Source organism: Hylaeus anthracinus, unplaced genomic scaffold (assembly GCF_026225885.1).
Source record: "Hylaeus anthracinus isolate JK02 unplaced genomic scaffold, UHH_iyHylAnth1.0_haploid 0, whole genome shotgun sequence".
Lineage (NCBI taxonomy): Eukaryota > Metazoa > Arthropoda > Insecta > Hymenoptera > Colletidae > Hylaeus > Hylaeus anthracinus.
The window spans coordinates 1,366,491-1,393,329 of record NW_026533254.1 but is presented as its reverse complement, the minus strand read 5'-3'; the positions used below and the strand labels follow the sequence as shown (position 1 = coordinate 1,393,329).

Genomic DNA, 26,839 nt, shown 5'->3' with positions numbered 1-26,839 from the left:
TTCACGACACAATGTGTCTAATATTAATTTGGCAGACACCAGTCGACAATCGCGACAGTCTCGTGCTATTATTGCTAACTCGCGATTTACGACCTCGAAGAAAAATTCAATCCACGAGATTCGAGCCATGACGCAACAAGAGATATCACGTCCACGCTTTTAATTGAACATACTATACCTCTATCATCTGTTGGATTTTACGAAATCGTGCATCAATCGATGTGTTCAAAGGCGACGAGGACACCGAAGATGAACTCGAATATAACGGCGAATCACGAGCGACGACTCTTCCACGTGGAATGCAATCCGCCATCACCGCAGCGACCAATTCTTTGCCGCGTTTGCCAGCTTCCACGGCTCCAGCTGGTTTAACGACAGCATCGATCGCGCCTTCATCGGCGATGCACAAGGCACACAGTGTATATCATTTCCTGCCACAGCATTCTGGCGTAAAATCAGCCAGATATCGTCCGCCTGGCTTCGCAAGAAACAGCAACGTGGCTGGCGCGATCGGTGGACCAAAGCGTGCAGTCAGTGCTCCAGGACTCCAGGTCTCAGGTTCTCAGTCTTCCGTGGGAAAACGTGAAAATTCGAGATCGAGAAGGCAGCAGGCTATGTCCCTCACCTCTGGTAAGTCAATTACATGTCTTTTTTTCCGCTACATGGCCTTTAAACGGTTCGAGGAAACAAGCATATCGTTCGAAAAGCCTGGTATCACGAGTACGCAATCGGCGAAGTAATTAAGGAAATATCTTATGAAAATGAAGCAATGTTTATGATTTTCCTTCAAGGAAACTTGTGACACTCGCAGCATGTTTTTTGTTCGCGAAGTATTCCGTAATGCGGAGTTAAGGTCTATTTACACATATCCGTAAGGTGCCAGTTCCGTATCAGTAACGTCACGGAACGGTGTCCGACGTGTGTGAACATGCCCATTCAATAACAACAGAAGAATATTTGACACTAATGGGACATTACGGAACTGAACGGATACGGAACTGACACGATACGGATATGTGTAAGTAGACCTTTATGGTTCTATCTTCCGGGAAAGTTGTAGCGTGAAGTGTCGAGAAGCGTTTATTCTAGACTCTGTTGTGTCAAATTGAAACGTATAATATAAATTTTGGTTATTAACATTCATAGAGCGTTAAGGGGATATCCTAAATTAAGAGGTCTAAAAAAAGCGGTTTCTCGTGAATTTTTTCAAGATGGAAAAAAAAATTAATTCTATCGAACTTTTTATCCTATTTTCATACATATTTGAGTAGTATGTACAACTTTTTCCAACATGAAATATTCAAATTGAGTCGACTGTGACGCACATTTGTAGAGCCCCTCACAATTAAAACCTTCAATCGGCGGGAAAAATGCAGGTCGTAATTTTGGTTTGACACAAAAAAACCAAATGATATTTTCATTTTCATACATTTTTCTTCTATGTGAATTAAGAAAAGCCCGCAAAAATGGTGAAATGTGAAATTACTGCCGGGTTGAAAAAAAGAACGAGTTCTTTGGGTGAAAAAAATCACTTTAACTTGATAAAAAAGTTGTTTAAAATTTTTTTTGTATGAATTTCCTTAGTTCACATAGAAGAAAAATGAATGAAAATGGAAATTTCTTTTGGTTCTTTTGTGTCAAATCAAAATTACGACCTGCATCTTTCCCGCCGATAGGGAGGTTTTAATTGTGAGGTGCCCTACGAATCTGCGTCACAGTCGACTCAATTTGAATATTTCTTGTTGACAAAATTTATACATACTACTCAAATATCTATGAAAATAGGATAAAAAGTTCGATAGAATTAATTATTTTTTTCCATCCTAAAAAAATTCACGAGAAACCTCCTTTTTTAGATTTCCTAATTCACGATACCCCCTTAACTCTACACTCTGTTGCGTCAAATTGAAACGTATAACACAAATTTTGGTTATTAACATTTATAGATCGTTGACTCCAGGCTCTATTGTGTCAAAATGAAACGTATAACATAAATTTTGGTTATTAACACTTTACCGACTATTGGCCTATTAATCGTCTCTTTTCCATTGGCAACCAATAATTTCTTATTTATTACTGAGATAGTACGATCCCATCGTATGCTCCCATTATTATGCGAATTATAAAATATTACATAAACATAATTCGTAGGAGAATCCTAATGGATAAAATAAATTTTGTATAATACTAATGTCATAAAAATGTACAATATTATTAAATTTTAATACATATATGTCCAAACGCTACCGGTGAGTTAAGTGTTAACATTCATAGAATATAGGCGAATGTATAAAAAGTGACATGATGGACACTAATGAATTTCTGATCATAAATCGATGATTACACAGTTAAAGTACCTGGAGACAATAATTATCGTGGCTTTTGAATGTCAACCGTTGTCTTCCCTATAATTATATCCTAAAATTTGCGCATATTTTGCAATTTCCCGATTGTACAATGATACAGTATATAAAAATCAAGATCATCCTTTCTTCGATATCAATTCGCTTTCCCCTTGCCATAGATATTTATTTCTGCATGTTTCAGTTTCTCCGAAGCGTTTATACTCGATATCAACCTTAGCTTTGGCTCGTGCTATCCGTTTAAATTTAAGTACTAAGTTTTCAACTCTATAATAGGATCAATATGTGTAGAACACTTAAACCAATCGATACACATTGATTACAGATGTTTCCTAAATTGTGACCAAATTTTTTCGCGCAAACTTCACGTATATCCTGATAAAACATAGTGCCATAAAACGACTAACTCTCCCTAACTAATCTTCTGGAATCATCTGTTGAACCCTAACAAACATTTAAAACGTTATGCGAGCAATAATGACAACGTGGCTATTCCAATCTGTTTGAAATTTTACACCGTTCACATTTCCCGTAAATGCGATTATACTTCTGGACTTGTGGTGGCGTATATCCCACAGCTTGCAGAGTCATTATATTTTCATTCGACACGCTTGCGCGATTAAATCGGGATAATCGTGGCTGACCTAAACCCAGAATGCGTCGATAATGGAACATTATAGAGCCTGGAATCGTTATTAGAGACCATTACTATTAACATCGCTTATGGTATTGGCAACATCGTTCCAACTAATCGTGCGATTAAAGCCACCGATGGCGGCAACTCGTTCCGTGAAAGTTATTTTTACAAAATTTACCAACGACGCTCGATTTTAAACGACAGAAGTATACCAACAAGTAGAACGAGATTTTTCAACGAGTACCTTAAAGTATTTATTGGAGTGTAACAGGTGTAGCCGCTTTATTACGGAGATTTCCCTTCTTTCCCGTTCCTTTTCCTCTCCATCTCTCTCTCTCTCTCTCTAACTCTCTCTAACTCTCTCTAACTCTCGATGCGTACACAATCGATAAAGCGGTGTAACATTGCGTTCTGCGTATGCGTACTGTCGAACTTCTCTGCTTATCGTTTTCTTTCATATTTACTCTTGCATAGGGCATCTAGATAAAAATACAGTCAATTCTATTGTCCTCGAGAATATGGAATTCATTTAATGTAATTTCATAATTATAATCTATATATATAGAAATGAAAGCCTAAACCCTTGAACCTAGACAACTGAAATTTTGCACAGAGGCTTCCTTTATGATGTATACAAAGAATAAGAAAGGATATTTCGAAATTCTGTACTTAAGGGGGTAAAAAGGGGTTGCAATGTTTGTATGAGGAATACTTTATTTGTGACCGGATTTGCTTGACACTTGGTGTTAATGTTCTTTGATATTAGGTGGACTGGAAAGTACTGTCGTTTCTTTTACATTAAATTCAAACGAATTGTGCAAATTTTCAAGGCCAGATCGATAAAAATCAATGAGCTGTCGAGTGATAAACAAGTATTTAAAATTGAAGAAACGACATTACTTTCCAATGCACCTAAAGGGATGGTAATTCCTTTCAATTTCCTTTATAATTGATTTCCTGTTCTTTAATTATAAAGAGAATTTAGTTAGGACATTTTTCAACCCAAAACATTGGGTTCATTTTTAGCATAGAATTAGAATAGTATTCCACGCAGGTGAAACCGCGGGGCACAGCTAGCGTTCATATAATTGTGTTCAGTATCAAAAACTGTATTATATGATTCCAGTGGCGCACCCAGAACTGTGGCAAGGATGTATAATTAAAAATTAACAGAACTTAATACGTCTCGATATTAAATTTAATTATCTTAATTATGTCATACACTTACATGAAGTTACCATTCGGTATTTAATAATATTTTAAAAATTAGAATTATTAGAAGTATTTATTTTCTTAGTTTACAAATAATTAAATATTACAAAGCATCATTCTGTTTCGTTAAAAATGCATACAAAATTAATTGTGTATGAATATGTATGTCAATACCTACATTTGTTTCACACGTTTCCAAAATGGCTGAAGAGTAGAGGGGTCAATCTTTCGTTGTATGAAAAATTGCTCATAAAACGTAGCTACGACTCGTAGCCCACGAGCCATTTCAAATAATAACGAACGTATCGCAACGTACAAACGACTGCATTATTCAAAAATTACGTAATTTTCCATTCATAACAATCGCTGAACTAGCAAGTAATAGTAATTAAACGGTAACAACAATAGTAGCGTTACACGATCGCTTACAACACAGGTGTTCACCAATGGTTATACATTTCACTTCGTTATGACGAAGATGAAATGATTTTATACACTTACGCACGATGTATTTTCACCGTGTGAGTAATACGTTCTTCAAATTGTTGCACAAACATTTCACATCATTCGATATACTTCTTTGTAATACCATATTTCTGTTTATCGTAACAGCAACAAACATATTAAGTAACATACTTAAATATTTTCATTCTAAAGAATTCTAAATGATCTGAGATAAATAATAAATAAAAATTTGTTGAAAGAGGAAGTATAATAATGCAAATATTTTTGTTATTAAACGTTACATAATTTCGAAACCAAGCAGTTAATTTCTATTAAATTTGACTACTTTTTACATCCAACCAGTTAAGAATTCGACATATATTTATATTCAATTTGACCAACTTTTACAATATCCGATCAATGTGTTCAATTTAACTAACTTCTATCTACAATCAATTTATTAAATATGACAAATTTTTACATTCATTCGTTGTATTGAATTTGACTAACTTTTAGATCCAATCAATTTATTATTACCAAACCACGGATGTTTATCCATTTATGACAAATGAAAATATGTACACATCTATAACAATGTGCACAACTGCAAAAATATATAAAACATCAACAATAACATGCTATATCATTTAGAAGATAAGATACTCTCCCTTAAGTTTCTATTCTTTTTCTTTATCTGTGAAAATCTAAATTAGCATAAACATTCGCAGTCTAATCATTACCATCAACGATATTGTTTGTCGTTTGCCACCTGGAGAAGTTAGCTGCAATGCTGATTAAATATCAGAGTATCTTAGCCAAAGGACGACTTCGCGACTTACACCCGGAAGCCTCATTTATTATCAACGTGTTTCTTTGTTCAAAAATAGCCTTGGAGTTCTGAGGCGATGTAGAAGCCGTACCATTGAAATGAACCGATTCTAATGAACATGTCTACATTCGTCAAACAATCGTGACGTTGGGATAGACATTTCGCTGCACGCGCGTTCGCATTCCGATTGAGCGATAGCGAAAACTCATTGCACGATACGGATCCGAGTTTTGACACGAACGAACGACGCAGCACCCCTGTCCTTAACTGCATATTTGATATTTTGGCTGACGTGAGAATTCGTTAGCCCGTTTCAAGCCAAATTCGCAATGTTACAGTCGAAAGATACAGAATCGATCGCTGTCTTGTAAGCGCAGTCTTCGCGAGTACTTCCGAAGATATTACGCATAAATTGCACACTTCGCTATAATAATTAATAGCTGAGTTTTCCATACGATGTGTTCTCATCGGAGGTTCGCTTTAGTATCTCGTCGTGTACATTTTTCCTTGTCGGTATGGTCGCTTTTGGGAATTTTATGAGGGTGGGGGTGATGGTGTCACGGAGTTGGACACTCAGGTAATTTATTTGTTGGCCTGCGAAGAACCTAATGATTCTTCCGGGCCTTCGATCATCTAGTCGCCAAATGAAAGTATAAGTTTATGGTTGTCCAGAAAGTTTGTTCCAATTTTTAAGAAAAATTCAAAGTCACATTTGAATTTTGATATACAGGGTGTCCCAGCCTAAGTGATACAGAGCTCTAACTCCAAAACTATCGGCCGAATGCAACATTTCAAATATGGAAATTGCATGGTAAAAAAAAAATATATACATGTCGAATTGAGTAACCTCCTCCTTTTCGAAGTCGGTTAAAAATGAGGCTCATGTTTCAGCGAGAATGAATTTTTGTTAACTTTGTTATTTAACGAGATATGATGGTGAAGTTTCGTTTTTCAAATGGAACTATATATATTTTTTTATACCTGGCGACAGTACTTTTCAAGACGAATTTATTAAGCTTTAATGTATTTACCCAATTTTTATTAGTTTTCAAGATAGAACGATTCAAAATTTGCTAATTCTCAAGGAAAAAACTCGGTTCAGCCCAGGGCGCACGCGGTTCTTGAAATCGATACGGAGGGTCTTGCTTGGGATTCTAGGCCCAAAATATTGGGATTCTTCCCATTTTCCTTCGTATCGATTTCAAGAACCGCATGGTGCTTACTGCATCAATGGGACCGCCCGGGGCCGAATCGAGATTTTTCCTTAAAAATTAGCAAACTTTGAAACGTTCTATCTTGAAAACTAATAAAAATCGGATAAATATATTAAAGCTTAATGAATTCGTCTTGAAAAGTACTATCGCATGGTATAAAAAAAAATATATAGTTCCATTTGAAAAACGAAACTTGGCCATAATATCTCGTTAAATACGAAAGTTAACAAAAATACCTTCTCGCTGAAACATGAGCCCCATTTTACCATGCAATTTCCATATTAGAAATTTTGCATTCGGCCGATAGTTTTGGAGTTAAAGCTTTGTATCACATAGGCTAGGACACCCTGTATATTTATTGACTGACATAGGTATATACAATCTTGTTCCACAACCTTTCCACCTTTTAAGGGATCTATACATGTTATTTGTTTCCAACCATTCCAATATATTCAGACCTGTATTACCTACCAAATATCGGCATGGATTTTCCAGACAACCTAATACAACCCGGCAATAAACTTCTTAAGAGACGCGACGCCGACGGTCATGCTACTCGATAATCGCCTTTGTACTTCGACATTGAAATATGTAGTCCTTATAAAATTAGGGAGGGTTTAAGTTGTCCTTTTTCTAGATTTGTAATCCCTCAACAAGCCTTCAAACTGTTCAATTACTACTATGTACGAATTTCCATGATAACTGCTTTCAGAAATGAATTTTTAACCCTGGAAAATTTTTCTTTTGTATCAATTTAATCGAAAAGTATTATTCTTTTTGAAATGTTGCTTGTATTGCATAAATTATTTCTACATGCCAAAATAATTAATCAGTAAAAATAGCAACAAATAATTAATCAAGATGGTTGTCCTATAAGGACTCATATCCTCCGTATCTATAGAAGAAATTTATCTGAATTGAATGATTGGTTTGACGTTTTCAAATAAATGTCTCATTGTAAATGTATACATGAATTAACTTTACATACGTATATATTTATAATGAAAAATTTATTTGAAAACATATCAAGCCTGTTATTTAATTTAGCCAAATTTCTTCGATAGACAAGGAAGGTACGAATACTTATGGACCTGGCTGTATGTTTATTTATACTTATTTCGTCGTTTTAACCCTAAACCTACATAGGTTTCATTTGTACCTATTTCTACTGTGATCAACTAAATGACCAGTCTTAAAGACACTTCAATGAGATGTATTTGATACAGTGACTCGCCTTAATATTAAGATAATATTAATTATAAAGTAATTAAGGGGTGAAGCTTACCTAGAACAATCCTATGTAGAAAGGTGCATGTTTCTGATTTTTTTTTAGATAAATGGAAAATTTTCTGGTGACAAATTTTAAGGTATTCGAAAGAACGTTTCTTAGCGCATGTATCACAATTATTGTATTTCAAAATATTTTTTAAATTTGTTTTTTTTTCTAAGTTTATATTTAACACTACACCTCTGACTGACGTCTCAGTTGTAGCCATTTCTATCGTGATTGGAGAAATCACTAGTCTTAAAGATACTTTTTTAATTGAATGCAAAAATATTTCACGTGGTACTAGATTGAATAATGCACATAACAATTGTATATAATTTATGTATTGCATAGAAGAACTGTATACAAAAATTTGAAAACTGTAATTTGACCAGTCATGGTAGATTTAGAGTTAATTATTATGTTTTTAAATCAATGTAAAAATATTTCACATGGTGCTAAAGTAAATAATCCACAAAATTTATATATTGTACATAAAAACTGAACACAAAAATTCAAAAACGATTCGACGGGTTTACTGTTAACATGCTGAAGCTACCCCTAAAGTGGAGCTCGCATATGAGGGAAAACTATGCATACCACGAGCCACACCATGCATCCCTGCCAGAATGGTTGACACGTCCTTGAGCCCTTTTCAAACGATTCCAGATATCGTTCGATTTTCAAGTGTCGCGAGTAACGCAGCCACGAATTCCCGCGTATTTGTTCTGCTGTCATGTTGTATAACCGACCCCTACGGTTTTAATGCCGATAGAAGATGAAAAACAACACGCACGCCACGCAGAGACCGATGAAATTACTTTTGCTACCACTCCCCGTTGCATTCGCGCGGATCAATAACCGTGGAGACCAACGTGATTCGTAACTGCTTAATTAATTGCGCGGGTGGACAAGACGATTCTTTGCGACGGAAGTAATCGCCAAATTGCTTGGTAAACAAATGGAAATTATTCTAAAGTACTGTTGGAGTTGTCTGGAAATTTCATGTCGATTTTAAGTCAAATTCAAAGGCAACGCGTTTGAATTTTAATATATATTTATTGAATTGCATAGGTAGCATTCTATTTCACAAACTTTCTTTATTTTTCACACAACTGGAAGATTCCATCTAAAGATTTTCCAGCTAAAAACTTATCAAAGTAACTTTTTATGTTATCCGAAGAGTTGAAGTTTTTGCTATTAAGAGAAGTTTGCAAATACCTAAATAAGTGAAAATATGAGAGTACAATGCCTGGTTAATGTAAAGGGTGAGGTAACATATCCTTATCAAGTTCTAACAACTTTTGTGGAGTAATTAGACACGTGAGGCCGTACATTACGGTTTACGGTTTACATAATCAAAATTCTTACATAATGAAATCCTCGTGGATGGTGGTTTTTGATATTTTTAATATTTCCATCAATTATTATTTTCCATCAATATTTTGATCTAATCTTCGTTGATAGTAAAAAAGTGTCTATACACTATACAGACATATAATATATGTTTTGTATATTTTGTATTGGCAAGCATACTTGTATTCGTATTAGTAAATTGCAGTTCTTATAAACTAAAATGTTAATATAATTTATTACATTATTACGCTTCTTACATAATAAAATCCTCTTTGATGGTGATTTTTTAAATATTTCTGCTACTCCACGTATCGTATAACATGGGTTATTTTCCATCAATATTTTAATCTAATCTTCATTGATAGTGAAAGAGTGTCTATATATATGTAATAGTGTTGGGTATAATCATAATTACGATTATGATTGTAATCAAATGTTTCAGAGTTGCGATTACGATTACGATTACAATCGTAATCACAAATTCGATTGCGATTACAGTCGCAATCGCAAATTTTTCTGCGATTACAATCGTATTCGCCAATTTTTCTGCGATTAAAAATTTTCAGTTAAAATAATTCATGCCAATAGACTAGGGCCTAGATAGGGTAACATTTAAAAATCGTTGATTTTGACGAAAACCTGATTTCTTAAGTTTTTTGGTGTGAGAAACATGAATCTGAAGTCGGTTTTCAGATACAAAATTTCTATGACTGAAAATCCTTGAAAATACGATCGGAACCGCAGAAAAATTTGCGAATACGATTGTAATCGCAATCAAATTTGTGATTACGATTGTAATCGTAATCGTAATCGCAACTCTGAAACATTTGATTACAATCGTAATCGTAATCACAACTCGAAAACATTTAATTACAATCGTAATCGTAATTATGATTACGATTATGCCCAACACTGGTATATAATATATGTTTCGTATATTTTGTATTGGCAAGCATACTTGTATTCGTATTAGTAAATTGTATGTAGTTCTTGTTAACTAGAATGCCTAGTATTTACATTATTGGAAGGAAATGATGGATTGGTGATACAAATGAATATTATTGATTGCTCTGATTATACTTTTACTTTTAATGAGATTAACGATGTATATAAGAGATAGAACAAAACGAGTAGTAGTACATAAATCGAAACCATCGATATCGCTGCCATGAGCACAACCGCCAAATATGAATTGGATAAGAACATAGACATATGAAAATATTCAACTATTTTCGTAATCTCTCGGGTATGTTCGGCTTTTCGTAGTTGCATATTGCAATCAGTGATTTTCAATCTGTTTTTTCTAAAAATTGAAACTAATATTAACCATTATGTAACACTATTGTGGTTATTTAATATATTCTTGTATGTGCATAGTAATAACAAGAATATATTAAATAACCATAATAGTGTTACATAATGGTTAATATTAGTTTCAATTTTTAGAAAAAACAGATTGAGGATCATTGATTATCAGTACAGTGCGGATCTTTATGCAAAATAAAATCTTTGCGAACGTGCCTACAAAAATTTAACCTAAGTACATAGAAATTTATTTTACTCGGCAAACATAATAATATGAACTTTACTCTCAATCTTTTTTATATTCTTGCATATTGTTTGCATTTTGTAAGTTCTTGCACATACAAATTTTCTATAAATGCATAAAGATCCGCAGTCCAATTATCAGTTACCCCTCGTATAAAAGCTCGGTTTATATCTTGATATGCTTTTCTTTGACACATTCACAGTACGGTATGTATACATGTAAAATATGGGCCGAATACTACCGAGTCTTGCTGGAATAAATCAACGTTAGACGGGTGCCTTACACACCCCGAATATCAGACCTCCCTTATGTACCTATAGTAGCAGTTTATGCTCGGTCTATATTTTCATGTGTCTATGGATAAGAATACTTAACCATAACATAATAGTGGAGCATTATTTTAACATACATAAACAGCACTTTCGATCCCAAGAAAGCCGGTTATCGAGTTCCACTGTATTTATAGAATTTCCGTGCAAACCATTGTTAATATGTTATCCCAGCAATGATCGAAACTTTCACAGCAATCTGGTTAAGTACCAGCTGAATAATTCATTGCAACCCACTTGCAGAAGTAGTTCGCATAAATATCGTTCAAGTATTATTTCGTCCAGTACGCAACGGAAAAAGCTACTTTCCATGTATCTAACGATATCAGAGTCACCTTAATTCTGCCTTAAAAATAGCTCGCACACGTAACAATAGCACGTAGATATTCTCAGGGACGTTGTTTGCGTTACTACTTCCAAATCGAGAAAAACAATGACGTTAAACAAATCCATTCTATTGTACAGCGTGGTTCACATAAAGTGTTACAATTCGTAATTTTAGAAACTATCAGGAATTGTAAGTATTGGAATATAGAATGCTTGTGGAAAATTTGGTTCCACTCATGCTTTTAGCCATTAAACATTTACTATTAGTAAAAACATTTAAATATTGTTTAAAATTAATAACATCTCGTTATTGCTCATTTTTATAAAATAAAAATTCAGAAAAAATTCTTATCAATATCATTCAACGTATCCCTCGAAAATTATTTATTACTGTATCTCTTATTACTGTATCTCTTCATGTTAGATAGGAACAGGTGTTTCAAGTCAATGTTACTTGTTTTGAAAAAATGGCAGATATAAAGATTGATGTGATGCTTCATTTAAACAAAGAAATAAGAATGGCATTCTCCTTCGCCCATGAGATACCTAGTTTTAATGTCTCGTATATCACATAATACATTTCTGCTATCTTAAGAGCTTATATCATTTTTAAATCTTTCCAATTGTTAGGAATAACACAATTGCTTAACCTTGTCAGACCTGGCGTCCGCAATTGAGGACACAAAATTCAAAAATTACTGACACTATCATTTGAAAGACCAATTTTCCTCTAAAACTACACTATTAGGATTTTTTTTATTTTTTCCATACTAATTTTAGTGCAAGTTAACACTAAAAATTAAATTACATTCGTACTAAAAAAAATAATTCAGGTCTAGAAGGGTTAAGCAAATTCAATTGAAAATAGTATAGGATTCTGAAAACTATACAAAATCAAAGCAGATTTTTGGTACTACCTCTACTAATTGCATAGATAATTGCTTGTGGAATGCAAATGAATTGCTTGTTGGTTGTGGTAGCAAATCCAATTCAAGATAGTACAAACATCCTTAATAGTTTCCAAGAAATCAGCTCGTTATAGTTTACGTAGGCCACCCTGTACAAACGTTTTCCATTGTGTGCCGACTAGTGCTTGATAAACAGTGAGATTACGTGCTGTGCATCCCAGTCCTACTCACAATTTGTCCGTACAAGTTCGACAACCTCCAGTGTTTCTACCTCTGTTCCGTGCTGTAACGTTTGTTATTTACATCGTAATCGCACACCTATCTTTGGATCTGTGATGTATTATTCATTTCGAAAAGGCAGCCTTCTGACGTATCAGAGGCGATTCTTTTTCATCGGGTTTCGTGGACCTCCGTTGCTTCCTTGTCCCCTGTTCACCGTCCATTAGACGTTGGACTGTTCAATGTCAATTAGTATAATGACGTGCAAATTATTCGAAGCTCAACTTGGGTGTCTTTCGCAGTCATCTTCTAAATGGATGGGCTGGTAATAAACAGACGATGTACGTGCTCGCAGAATATCGATTATTTATGTTTCAATAGTTTAATATGAAAGTTATTTAATGTTGTTAAAAGCGATTTAATTATGATTTAGATTGCAACACAACAATTGGTGTTTTAATTGTTTAATATGAAAGCTTTTTAATGCTGTTAGAAGCAATTTAATTAAGATTTAGATTCCAACACAACAACTTGCTCATCTTTACTTTCCTTCCTTACTTTGGCTACTATTATGGATAGTGACTTATATGGAGAAAGAGTGATCGTTCGAAGCAAATAGAAAATGAGGAATAGATATTATTTATTTTGGAATAGTACTGGATAGATGACCTTACAAACGAATTTAATGAAACGAATATATTTCAACAATAAATTTGAAATCAATCAAATTAAATCTTTTATTGTTTTATTAAAACTATTGCTTTCGTTTGTTCAGTCTAGACGGATACTTTCTGCATAGACTTCTTGGATCATCAATTGCATTTATTCTACATTTCGTTGTCACTATTAGCAGCTGCTATCGTTACCGTAATCGAATCACGTACGTTTAAGTGGGATTCACTATAACGTTGTATGTTGAGAATTCGTTTCCTATGTTCAGCCTCGAGTGTCTAACCGTTACGCAATTACATGGTTTTCCTTTCTATTGTGGCTCGTTTTATTTTCGAATGGATATGAAGGATCCGCGTTAACATCCTATACAGATACAGTTAAGTACTTGACCACGTGTGCATGCCGTATATGCATATTTATCGATTGTGCATATAGGATGTGTTGCTTGCAAACCAGTTCGTATGTCAAGGTCACTAACATAATTTTTAGATAATTTTAACACGGGTGGACGTAGTAAACGAATTATGGAATAAAATTAATATCGATAACTGTTTTACAGTATTGCAATAATTGAATTCATCAAAGAAACGAAGATTATTAATAAAATAATATAACTAAATTTTAACGTTCCCGTCGCTGATAACCTAGGTGTTGATGCGACGTTAATCTAGATGAAACAAAAATTGAGAATTATATAATATTATAAATCTAGCCTTAGAGCAAATAATATATAATGCAACTTGATTTTAATTGTTTCCAACGTATAGACTTTAATTTTGGGTCCTCTTCGATGTATATAATATTATAAATATTATTTTATTTCATAATGGAATTCGAAATTCCCGTGATTACAATTGCTCTACCTCGCCCTACCGTGTAGCTTGCCTTATAAAGCTTTTAGTACGTAGACAATGCAACAGTACTCATTTATAAAAGGTGAAAGTAGCAACGGAACCTAGCATGGAAGAATCCCTGCATCGACCCAATAATATGTTGTAAACTCCTCAGCACCAATCGTGATTGCGACAACATTCCCGCACTGAATTAAACGATCCAGGTATCTCGTCAGCGAATAGTATTCGGTCTCAATACTCGTTCACACTTTTCACCGATCCTGTTAATTCGCAATGCCAGCATAGTTGGCGTAATTCACCGCGTTTGAGCAACGCACTACATCGTACTGTGTACATATGTATACAGTACCAGCCAAAAGCATGAGACCAAGTCTTTACTGAAAACATAAGACGTTGCTGTTGAGAAAATCAGAAAAATTATTAAATAAATACATTTAGAACATTTTCGATCTTTATATGTTGCTCTTCGTCAGTCCATTCGAATTTTTAGAATAATTTAGAATAATATATCACTTTAGAATAAATATCATTCGTGTTTGATTCTCGAAAATGACAAAAGACCTCAAAAAAATTGTAAATACAAAATCTAATGATTTTTAACATTAACACACCTTTTCGAATTTCTGACCTTATTGCGTTTCAAGATACATAGAAGTCACCCTTTTCGTCCGAGTCGTTCCTTCTTACGCAACTCGAAAATGACAAAACGCATCAAACAAGTTTAAATACAAAATCTAATGATTTTTAACATTCCATAACACCATAATAAGTAATTTAAAAAAATCTAATTTTAATAACATTTCCACCACCGTAAATATTTCTACCACATGCTGCATAAAAATTATGTTCGCTATTTTGTGGTCGTCCTATCTGATATCAAATTCGAGTTGCGGTTCAATATAGACACGTAATTGCTTAGAATCATTTGGCGTGCACTTCTGACAAATTTCATAACTGTAAGTGCACCTGATCGTAAGTCGTTTTCTTCGTGTCTCTCCTGTAAAATTTCGTTTTTTTCCGAGGTCCCGTTTTTGCAGTTAGCCATTCGTATTTACCTACATGCTTCCTCGTGCATACGCGAGGATGAAAAAGAGTCGGTGAATATTTTGATATCACGGAGAAACGAATGTCTACTACGACCGACCGGTCTGCTCGGTATTGAATTCAAGCGTATGTCGTAACGTTGGAGGCACGCTGTGCCGTTTCCCGCTCGCAATGGCCGTTTTACAGAAGCGTAACAGGTATACGTGGCGAACGTTACACCGCGTACCTACGTACATACGTATGCCGCAGCTGTGTCATAATAATGCTATACACGTTTCGCGGCGTGACTCGTGCATTATACCTGAGCGCACCACGTACCCAAAGACGTACAGCGAGCCACGGAAGTATTCAAAGGCTCTCAAACAAAATATTTGACGCTTAAAAAATGTCCGCCATACTAGGAATTTCGAAACAGTTTCACTCATGCAACGAAACATAAATATCATGATTGTGCATGTTAACTTTGAAGTGTCTCCAACTATGTGTGTAAATAATAACTACGAAGTATTTCTTTATAAAAGGAACGTCAAACGGAGATTAAAAAAGTATTTGAAAGACGGAGCTTGTATTAGGTGAAGTCATTAGTGACTTTGATTTTGCTTTCGTTAAATAACAAAATTATATTAATTATGTATGACCTTCTCGTAAAATTTGGACTAATGCTCCATCAAAAAAGTCTAAAAGCAGTTTAGGATACTGGAAAAAATATTAAAATAATATTTATTTACAAAAACCAGAACATAAGTTAAAAGTTTTAGTAAATGTCGAATATTTAAGGCACATCAAAATTTGGCATCGTTTCGTAAACATGAATTGGATACATAAACTTTATATTTTGGTTAACTAGGCGCGTTTTTTTCAAAATTATAAAGGGACAAAATGAAAATTGTAGATTGTTCGAGCGTTAAAGTTGCTCGTTGCAGACCGATACGGCAAAACTTTGTTTATTTACGTCAGAAATTGATATAATTCTTATCAGGTTATAAAGTCCCGACTAACGAATAAAAAATAAACCAGACGGACCATAAAGTTTAAAACGACACAAGTCTACCAAATATCGTTTCAAGAAAAACAATTTCTTGTAAGCATCGTTTGCGTGTGCATTTTTGTTATTTTTAGACTTCTATCGTTGTCAACTGACAACAAGATTTATAAAACCGTCAATTTGTACCGGTTTAAAAATAGTCAAGTATTTTACCATAATATATTAACTAATTCATTTATAAAATAGATATTTACGCTCAATGTTTATAATAATTTGTTATTATCTTTTATGGCTTCCATTTGAGAAAAATATCACACATACTATATTATCTAACCAACTTTATAAATTTAAAATATACACAAAATTCTTAGATGACGTGAATTTACATGGAATGAAAATGTGATGGATGCAGAAAGTAATTTTATAGATCTTGACGAATCGATTTATAATGAGATCGTAAAGACGTCAGAGTGTTGGAACAAGTGCATTAGTCTAACCCATTACGCACCAGTGCCCTACTTTTACATCATTCGGGAAAACATTTTTTACTGGGATTATAATTTATATAAATGTCAAGCTATTTGTATGCTGAGAAGTTGAGGCTCGAATAAAGTGCTCTATAATATTTTTGTAATTAATCTTATAATATACTATACAGAAAGAAAGTATTATATTCAGTAATAATTTATTTAATTCTCCTTTTTTGGAATATTCACTGGTTTTTCATAACGAAGTTAATTCTAGCTCATGTTATCATAATTTAAAAAAATATTATTTAATCCTTGCGAATATTCGCCAAGGACAAATTGTCCTTCGACAATGGTACCATACTGTAATTAAGTATTCAAGGAACAAAGAGCAACAGTGAACGACGAGGAACGCATTCGATTCGTTATTTATTGTCAGCAGTGAAAAACTAGGTGCTGCATTTACTGTAACGTTACTTGGAAAGTCGACAGAGAGTTAACAGACTGGCGTCGACGACTTTTCGAATGCGTGTCACTTTTTTTGCGATATCGAGGAACGGTACCTCGCTGACGAGCAGAAGACATTTTTCTTATTTACTATTTTTTGTTCCTAGAATGCACCCAACGTTGATCGATGGAATGCTTGTTACTCAATATTATTGCTCGCTTTTTTTTCGTTAAGAAGGTCTTAGAACAGCATTACACAACCTTTTTCAGAGATTAACTTCTCCCTAGCATAATAGTAAACCAACCTTTAAAAAAGTATAATATAAATCGTTACTTTAAATTCGAAACAACGTACGCACAACTATATTTAATTTATCTTTCCAAGCAGTACACATTGTTCATTTACCAGAAAGAAAATTTAATAACACAAGCTTCTAAAATTACATTGCAACAAAATAATCAATGGAAGATTAGTACTTTCTTTTTATGGTTATAACCAAAAACGAAAACCACTTCAAGTTACAAAAAATTAATAATCTGAGAAATAAAAGCAATTAACTGAAAGTTTTTTCAAAAAGAGCTTTAGGATTTTATTTTTTATGGAATAGGTTCACTGGACTGTGGATTTTATACACTTATAGCGTAATATAGAAAACATACAAAAAATATGCATAATCTATATTGAATATATCTGATATACGATCTGATATACGATCTGATATATGATCTGTTAATTAATATAATAATTTAATATTTCGTTTTGTACAAATGCAGATACCTTCATAAGTGCAGGCAACATGTATTTGTCACATTAACTTGCATTAGAAAATCTAAAGTTTAATAATTATAATTAAACGTGAAAGATGATATCCTTTAAGTCCCCAGAAAAGTACTTTTTATTATCAAGAAATAAAATCTTAAAACCTAAAGATCTTTTGAAAGCATCGAATACACGCTTCTGCAACTTTTCAATGTAGAAAGTTGAACTATTTGTTTTTTTATCGAAACTCTATTCAGATCTCGTTACGAAGCAGAATAATCGAACGGTCCGTTATGGAATTCAGGTTCGAACGCAGAAGCGTGAAATAACCGTCAGGAATTCTGAACGAGTTCATGAAAAATTTCTCTTGGAAACTCATTGGATCATATCGATGCCTAGTTGAGAATGACGATCCAATGTCAATTAAGCAGAGATCCGTAAAACTTTCGCCGACGTATACAGGGTGTCCCAAAACTCGGGGAGGAGCCGGAAATGGGGCGTAGCTGAGACGATTCTGAACAACAATTTCCTTTGCAAAAATGTCGGATGGGGCTTCGTTAAGGAGATATTAAGCGAAAACCCCGACCAATCAGAGCGCGCGTAGACCGTTCGAGCGACCGCGGTAGCGAAGGTTACGCTCTGGCAGCCGCGCTTGTACGCGAACAAGTGACTCGACGTGCATCGAAGGACATTGACGCTGCCGTCTAGAGCGTAGCCTTCGCTACCGCGGCCGCTCCAACGGTCTACGCGCGCTCTGATTGGTCGGGGTTTTCGCTTAATATCTCCTTAACAAAGCCTCATCCGACATTTTTGCAAAGGAAATTGTTGTTCAGAATCGTCTCAGCTAGCCTCCATTTCCAGCTCCTCCCCGACTTTTGGGATACCCTGTATATCTCGTGTATACCGCGTTCCAACTATGTACCGTGTTTACTATCTATTCTACCGTGTTGGTGTGTGTTTACGACAAGTACGCTTCCGCGCATCGGTGTGCACTTGCGCTAGTAACGCAGGTTCACTTGAATAGCGCGAATTACCTTTCCCAGCCATTTCATTTCGCGGCAGTGCTTCTTTTCTTTTTCTTCCCCGGATCTCCTTGTCTTGTCTGCTAGACTTGGACAAAATTCTTATCTACATCAAAAACTCGAATAGCGAATAACACGCTTTATTGAAAATATTTATGAAATTTATTTATTAAAAAATTTTTATTAAAAAATATTTTTAAATAAATTTGTTTGAACTTATATTTACAAAATTGTATAATATTTCATGGCAATATGTATTTATCATATTTAACTGCATTTAAAATAAAGGTCTTTCCAAAAATGGCTTTAGAACTTTGTTTTTTAATAACAAAGTACACCGGTTATCGTGAACCACTGCTCCACAGAGAATTGAAAGATTGGTGAACCGAGTAGTATACATTTGCCTCGCAGTGTATGGATTAATTCACGACGAATACGTTTTAATAGCTTAATTAGTCCGCACGTTGTTTATTTAATAATGAAGCTGAAATGTTTGTGTCATTTATAATGCGCAAATAGAGTCTATCATAAATGAGTAATTCATTGCTACGAATAAAAGAGAGTTGATTCCCATGGTATAATCGTATTCGTCTTCTACGAATGCACAATGTATGCTGCAGAATTAGCTTAAAAACAAGTAGAAAACTGATAAATATTAATACTAGTTGTAGGCTGAATATTATCGACGTTAATTACTGTCAGTTCCTGTGACAGTTTCGTTGATTGGGAACAGTTTGCAGTTGAATTTTCTGAATCGTGTAATCTGCAGTTTTCCAAAAGCAGAAACAGATCGCGATTAATTAATTTTTACATCGCGCTTTGTTTTATTTTATTTCATTTTCAGAAGAAGTAATTTTATACATCTCTCAACGCCTAATCCTTTGATACAAGTACCGAACTATTATTTTTTTTTAAATTGATGTTTATCTTTCACATAGTACATTCGAAAATATTCTGTCAAACAAAACAAACAAGTGTTTATTTGTGTTTATTACAAAACAAGAAATTTTATTTTCAAGTTACAATTTCTTCTGTTGGTAAAACAAGGAAGACTAGAACGAATCAATTGGAACGTTTTTGAATGTCATCATATTTTGTAGAAAAATTGTTAAATATAATTTATCCTTTTACATGATACATTATACTATAAAATAGGTTAATAAAGAATTACAGTACACTTTTTTTAAGTCTCGGCTCCATATTTTAAAAATCTCATGATACCCAAATCATCATCGATACAATATTTTCCCATGAGCACTGATGTTATATGGGTTAATAGTAGCAAAATGATTTCCAATATGTCAATACAACTAGCGAATGTGAAGCGTAGAACACCCGAGTTACGAAAGGGATCTTTCTCGCTTATAGTTCCTATAAACGTTCACCTTGACACACATTTCTCGCACTTGCTCATAGAAATTGCATCTGAAATATATCTACGTTACTAACACCTTTTATATCTCTCTTGAATGGATACACTTGTCGAGAACAAAATTTTATTATCACTCAAAAGACACTCTACTATATCATAGGGTTAAACTTTACTTTGGCGGACCTAAAATTTTTAATTTTTTTTTACATATGCCTGTAGATTTCGGCGAGTGGAATCTAAAAATGCTAATCTTCATGCGAGGAATCCACTGATTCAGAAGTTATGAGCAGTTAAAGGTGAACCTTTTTACCGTATTTGTTAGGCAATTCAAAAATTGAATTCGTACTCTAGGGCACCTCCTCCCTGAGATAATAGGTCCAAACCAACTTCGTTAATTCGAAATATGGCAGTTTTCAAAAATAGGCATAACAATCTGAAAGTAGTACATAGTGTAGTCCGCCACCATCGAGAATTTGTTTTACTGGCAGGGTATGGCTACAAGACAATATGGCGTCGAAAGTGTCATTCAGTCAAATACGGTAAAATGCCACTTTTAACTGCTCATAACTTCTGAACTAATGGATTCCTCGCCTTAAAACTAGCATTTCCGGATTTTTCTCGATAAAATCTACAGGATTATGTTAAAGAAACTTACAACTTTTAGGTCCGCCAAAATAAAGTGCAGCCTATCATAGTTGTTATATGTTGGAGGGTAAATCACGACTACACCGTAATATAATTCACTGAATAAAGTATAAACAACGATATGTATTTCAATATTACACGTTTACTACAGTATGAAAAACAAAAGAGGGACACTAAAAAGGTGTGAGTGTGCCGAGTAGACGGCAGCACTGGACGACGGTCCGGTCAGAGTCATTTGTGGTTGGAAATATCCTCAATATTATATTTTCATTTTAATATTTTTAAGTACAAATAATATTTTGAATAATAATTTTGTGAATGAAAATACTTGTGGGAACAAAATTTTACTTTCACTCAAAAGACACTTTAATATATCATAATTCTTATACTTTTATTTTAATGCTTCTAAGTAGAAATAATATATCATTCAAATAGATACGTTTTCGGTGTTATTATATAATCAGCATAATTTTCGATAAACTTAATCAAAATGTAAAAGTATCATTTTAATTTGTATTAGTTGACTCTGTTATTTCTTATAATAATAAAATTTCAATGACATTTTCATTCGTATATCTTTCATAAATTTTACAACATTTTTTAAAAAATCAGCATATCGAACCGGTTATAAACCAGAACACCGGTTAAATGAAAATATGTTTTAAAAAAGTTCCGATTGTTTGAATTGTATTCTAATGTGTTCCACGAACATTTTTCGTTACCTAATAGAATGAAGTTTTGTTTCCTTCAGTTATGAATGGCGCTCATGCAAGGCAAAGTCAAAAAGTCGAAAATGTAGACATACCTTTTTATGTAATATACTTTCATATTTCCCGACAAGCTCGATGTATTTTTAGAGCGAAACCTTGAACGTGAAAGTTCACGCGTTATTCATGCCGGAAGATAGGAAGCAAAAAACAACTTTATCGTTATTCTCGTTCCCCTCGGTAGATAATCAGAAACGGCCATGGAACAAACGAACTAGTCAGTATCGCGAATGTTTTGCATCGGTTTACATCCGTTTAACAGTGCCACGCGCACGTTCCGACAAAGGGTTAATTGCTAACCAGAAACTACGCCAAACTCACTTTTCACAGAACTGAAATGCCTTTAATGGAAACAAACGGGGATTGTTTATCTAACTTCGACACGAAACGCAATTTTAATTACATTCAGTGTTAATCAGCGTTTTAATTAACGCCAAAGTCCTCTTCTTTGATATCCAAAAGAAATTGAGAAAATTAATCAAAATAACGACCGAATTTCCACGAAATGAAATCTGAGTTAATAGGTCTGTTTGAGGCTATAATGGTGAAGCACTTGAGAAATCCTTTAGGGCGATTTCTGACTCATCTCGCGAAGAGCTGAAGCATACTTGTCAAATAGCTCCTGGGTGAAAACTGAGAAAATTTTGTCGATTCGTTTCTGGCCAAAACTGAAGACTTATCGAATCAACTCTGCACCAAAACTGGAAGAGAATGGTCAATTTATTATTGAATTATAACTGAAACGAAATTGTCAAATCGGTCAAGAACCAGAGCTAAATGAAATTAATGAAATTGTTCCTGAATTAAGGCTAAAAAAGATTTATCGAATCGACTCTTCATTAAGGAATTAAAAAAATTAATTTCGAAGGTGAGCCGATAGTGAAAATAAATCTCGATAGGATTCGTGAACTTGGTGATGTTACGAAAATTAAATACTAGGACAAGTGATAAAGTTCTTCTAATCTTCGATAGTCTCGAGACAACATTTTAACTTTGTAGACATTTTCACGAATTTGGCAGTCCATGTGTTAAAGATGACTTTGTAAAATCATTCCCATGTAAAAATTGAAGGATACCGATCGAATCGCCCTTGAAACAAGCCTGGAATCTTGTCAACTCGATCAGTGACCATAATCACGTGAGATTTCTTAACTCTTTCGTGGTTCAAGGCTGGAAAAGACTAGTCAAATTGTTCCTGGAACTGAAGAAGACTTTCTAAAACCATCTTTGAACCAGGAAAGAAATATGGCGCGAAAGTTAGTTTCTCACTGGCTACCAGATTGTTGCTACAGTTCCTGTTGTTATAAAACGCAAACTCGAGATGAGTTATTGAGTGTGAAAATGTTGAGAAGTGGCGATTCACCGAACGAAACAACGAACGATTCGAAAACAAAAGAATATATAAAATCCGAGTCCACGAGATCGAACGAGTCCCTAGCACAAACTGATATCACTACAAAGGTTGATGGTAGGCTTTGCTCGGACGATTGGAGAAGGTATACAAATCCAAAGAATTTGGAGAGAAGTATACTGTCGACAAGTAGCGAGGGCTCTTCATCTATCATCGTTATGGAAGATATTACACCTGTGAAGAACTGTGTACGAGTGGTTTCTAAGATGGATGAAAACAAGATTAACGAAACAGAGGAATCCGATGATAACTGGGAATCTTCGTCTCTCTTGGAAGTATTCCCCAAGTGTCATGTTAAAGAAAAGGAACAACGTTCTTCCTCCACTTCGGGGATACGGAATACTATGTTCTCGAAATGCCAAACAAAAAAAGTAAAAACGATTTCGAGAAACGGTCAGAAGAATGGAACAAGTTAGTTTACTCACGTTTTAATCACGTTTAGTCGCTACAACAACAACTTCACGACTTCGAATCTTGCGAAATCACTCTAAATTTTCTAAGAGAAATGGAATTAATCAACCTCATAGGACAATGATTAAAACTATAAGTCAAACGCGATACATGATAAGAGCCGTTCACTGCACAAATCGATTAAGTCCACTTTTTGAAGAATCTTAAATTCAAGTGTCAAAGCACTTGGTATAGTTGAAAGAGGAGGAGGGGTTGGATAAGAATCATCCTCCATAATCACTGTTTTAACACCAATTTATTGTAACAAGAATAATCGAGTGACCGACAACGCTTCGGCTAACCAACGATATATCAAAAACTCAAATTCTTGTCGCCCGTTTCATTCCTTCTTGCATTCGTGCCGATATAGTTATAACTTTTTATATTTATAATAATTTTTCTGGATAATAAAAATTAACACCGTTAAACGACAACATTTTTTTGGCCATTGAATAATAAATAATAATTTATTTTGGAGGCCATTTCATCGCATTTCTCAACTTTTTGTTTTTTTGGAGTTAATCGACTTGTACAGTGAACGGCTTATATGTTAATTCTCCATGTAAATCCAAATATGCCCACAAATATGGTCGCTAATACCCTAATGGAGCATGCGACTTTAACCCTTTGCACCTAGAATTACTTCCGAATGTGCAAACAGGATTCGTTTATTAATTAAATAATGTAACTTATAAAGCATGTACATAATTTACTGCAATAGCACTTGAGAATATATGAACCTTTAGACATTGAGAAACACATTTATCCCAAAAATCAAAATTTAATACAGTTCTATTCTATTTTAATGTGCGATTATATATGAAATAGTCACAGATATCCATTGAAAGTTCCTATCATTTAGGTTACAATTTAGAGAATTTCTCCATTTCATACGAAATATCTTCATACGTCTTGCTTCCTTATACAAATATTCTTTGCCACTTTTTTTAACCGTTTAAGAACAGAATTAAAATGATTTTACTTAACACATTTTTATTTTTACAAATTATTTAAAAATATGTGTATACATGGAATCATGGGAAGGAAATGTCAACTGATTATCCTCCAGGACATAGGCATCACATATTCCACTATGGTTTTTTACTAGAAACCAGTAGGCACTTAAAAAATTAATTTTAAATTTGTGGTTAGCAATAATAACCAGTTGCCATTGAAAGGGTTAAATGTAGAGATAGTCTGCATGAATTAAAATGTTCCTTCAAAGGTGACAACTGTCTGCAAAGGGTTAATTAATGTAACTAAAAAAAAAAATTAATACAATACACTAGTAGATTTCTCTCCATTTTATTTATGATGTGTCTAGCTCATTTATTCTCAACATAGGCTATATCGCCCCTGGTGGGCGATTGACACCTTGAAGTGGGCGATTATTTAACTATCTGCTTTTGGGGGCGATAGTCACTTTGCGTGGATGAATCATGAATGTATTATCTAATACGTTTCAGCCGCTGTGGATGGAAACTAAAGTTTTATTCGTAACATTTCTAAATTTGAAGATTCTAAAAATTAGGATTCGTATATTGCTAATTGTTCATTATTAGAATTTTGTCTACGATGGCACAGCTCCTTTATGCCTAAAAAACAGAAATCAAATGACACAAAATGTTGTTTTTTTTTTTTATTAATTTAGAAAGAATTTGTATAAAAGTTGTTTTATGCAAAAGTTTCAGTCACGCAGTGGCTGCTGATCGTATGCTGATCGTATCGTAATTAATACGAAGTAGATAATATAGGAATAGCATCTAAGCAATTTTCTAACGGTATGCTTCGTTGAAGATTAAACATGAATATTTTACGCTTAAACCAATGCACTCAGTTGCAAGACTTTCCAGTGTGGAAACCTTCCAATCAGAATTGTATATTTCTTAAAATTCCAGGCCTCTTTAACCCATTTCTATCTTCATTTTGATTTAAACTATTGTTATTTATATATGACGAGTGATTTCATGAAAAAAAGATAAACGTGTTGATTCGTGTTTGATCAATGCAAAGATAGAATTCGTGTGTAAAGTCGAGGACTTCTAATTTCTAATTTCTTAGAGAACTTAAGTAATTCTTAAACGATTAATTCTTTAGATTATCTTATTCGATCGTCTTGATTATCACGTTGCAGATGACGGAAGTAGCTTGTCAGAAGCGTGCAGTACTCCTATCATTGGCGCAGGATCAAGGACAGGCTCTAGTCATACAATGATAGACGTAGATGACATGGAGTCTGGACTACACTCTGGACATCTTGCAACTCGCGCGTCTTTGTCCAGTCTTGGAGTAAGTACTTACACATATTTACCAACCACTATATCCTGAATGGTGACAGATAAATGAATTAAAATGGGGTTCAAGGAAGAATCAAATTGGTTTGAAAGAGAATATTTATTAGCGAAATTAATGATTCTAATCCACATTATCAAAAATTAGCACATTCGCGACCGCTGACGTGAATTCACGTCACTTTAAATTCTATAAAGAAGAATCGAATTGGTTTAAAAGAGAATATTTATTAACGAAACTAATGATTCTAATCCACATTATCCAAAATTAACACATCGCGACTACTGACGTGAATTCACGTCACTTCAAATCCTATTCCTGGTTGTCTATTATCTACTTTACAAGCAGGTATACAAATCATGAAAATCTTTTTATTTAATACTCTACATATTTACAGCAGTAAATTTTTTATCTTTGTCTTAACGATACAAATTTGCGATGTCCAACTTTAGAATTTTATTGTTTTCGTCAACACTCGATATTAGAAACGTAAAACATCTGCCTGTCGCGAATAGTGTTAATATATTGCTGCGTGAAACCTGATGATTTACTATAATAGCGTAGGAGTCTAAACGAAAAATACGCCACGGAGATTCGAATCCACGGATCTTCGGTTTCACAGTCAACCGCTTTTCCTACACGACCAATTCCGCACCCTACGATTCGTGTGCTTGTTTGACTCCTTATTCTTGGCTATGGGGGGCGCGACACTACAATAGTACACTAACTAATTGTTTATTACATTACAAATTCGATATGTTAAATAAATAAAATGTACATCTCTGTTAAACAGAATATACGTTCCAACTTATTACGCAACAAAAATATATATAAACAGAATTATTGTCAAGTGTACATCGCAATAATGAATAAGGTATTATAGTGTCCGAATATTAACCTTTTGCATTCGAGATGTGACTCTCAGTCACCACTAGGTTTTCTTTAGGTTTAATTTCTTTGGAACTCGAAGTGCCAATAAAATGATTGTCGTCGAGCC

General features: G+C 34.1%; 1 protein-coding gene across 3 annotated transcripts in view; it reads left to right on the top strand.

Moving 5' to 3' along the window:
* Window positions 1-26,839, top strand: part of LOC128888573 (uncharacterized) — a 100,653-nt gene that overhangs the window by 63,274 nt on the left and 10,540 nt on the right. For all 3 annotated transcript variants that reach the window (XM_054145606.1, XM_054145694.1, XM_054145758.1), the window contains exons 11-12: window positions 232-630; window positions 25,685-25,839. In XM_054145606.1, the coding sequence (XP_054001581.1) occupies window positions 232-630; window positions 25,685-25,839 (554 nt within the window). The remainder of the gene's footprint in view (window positions 1-231; window positions 631-25,684; window positions 25,840-26,839) is intronic.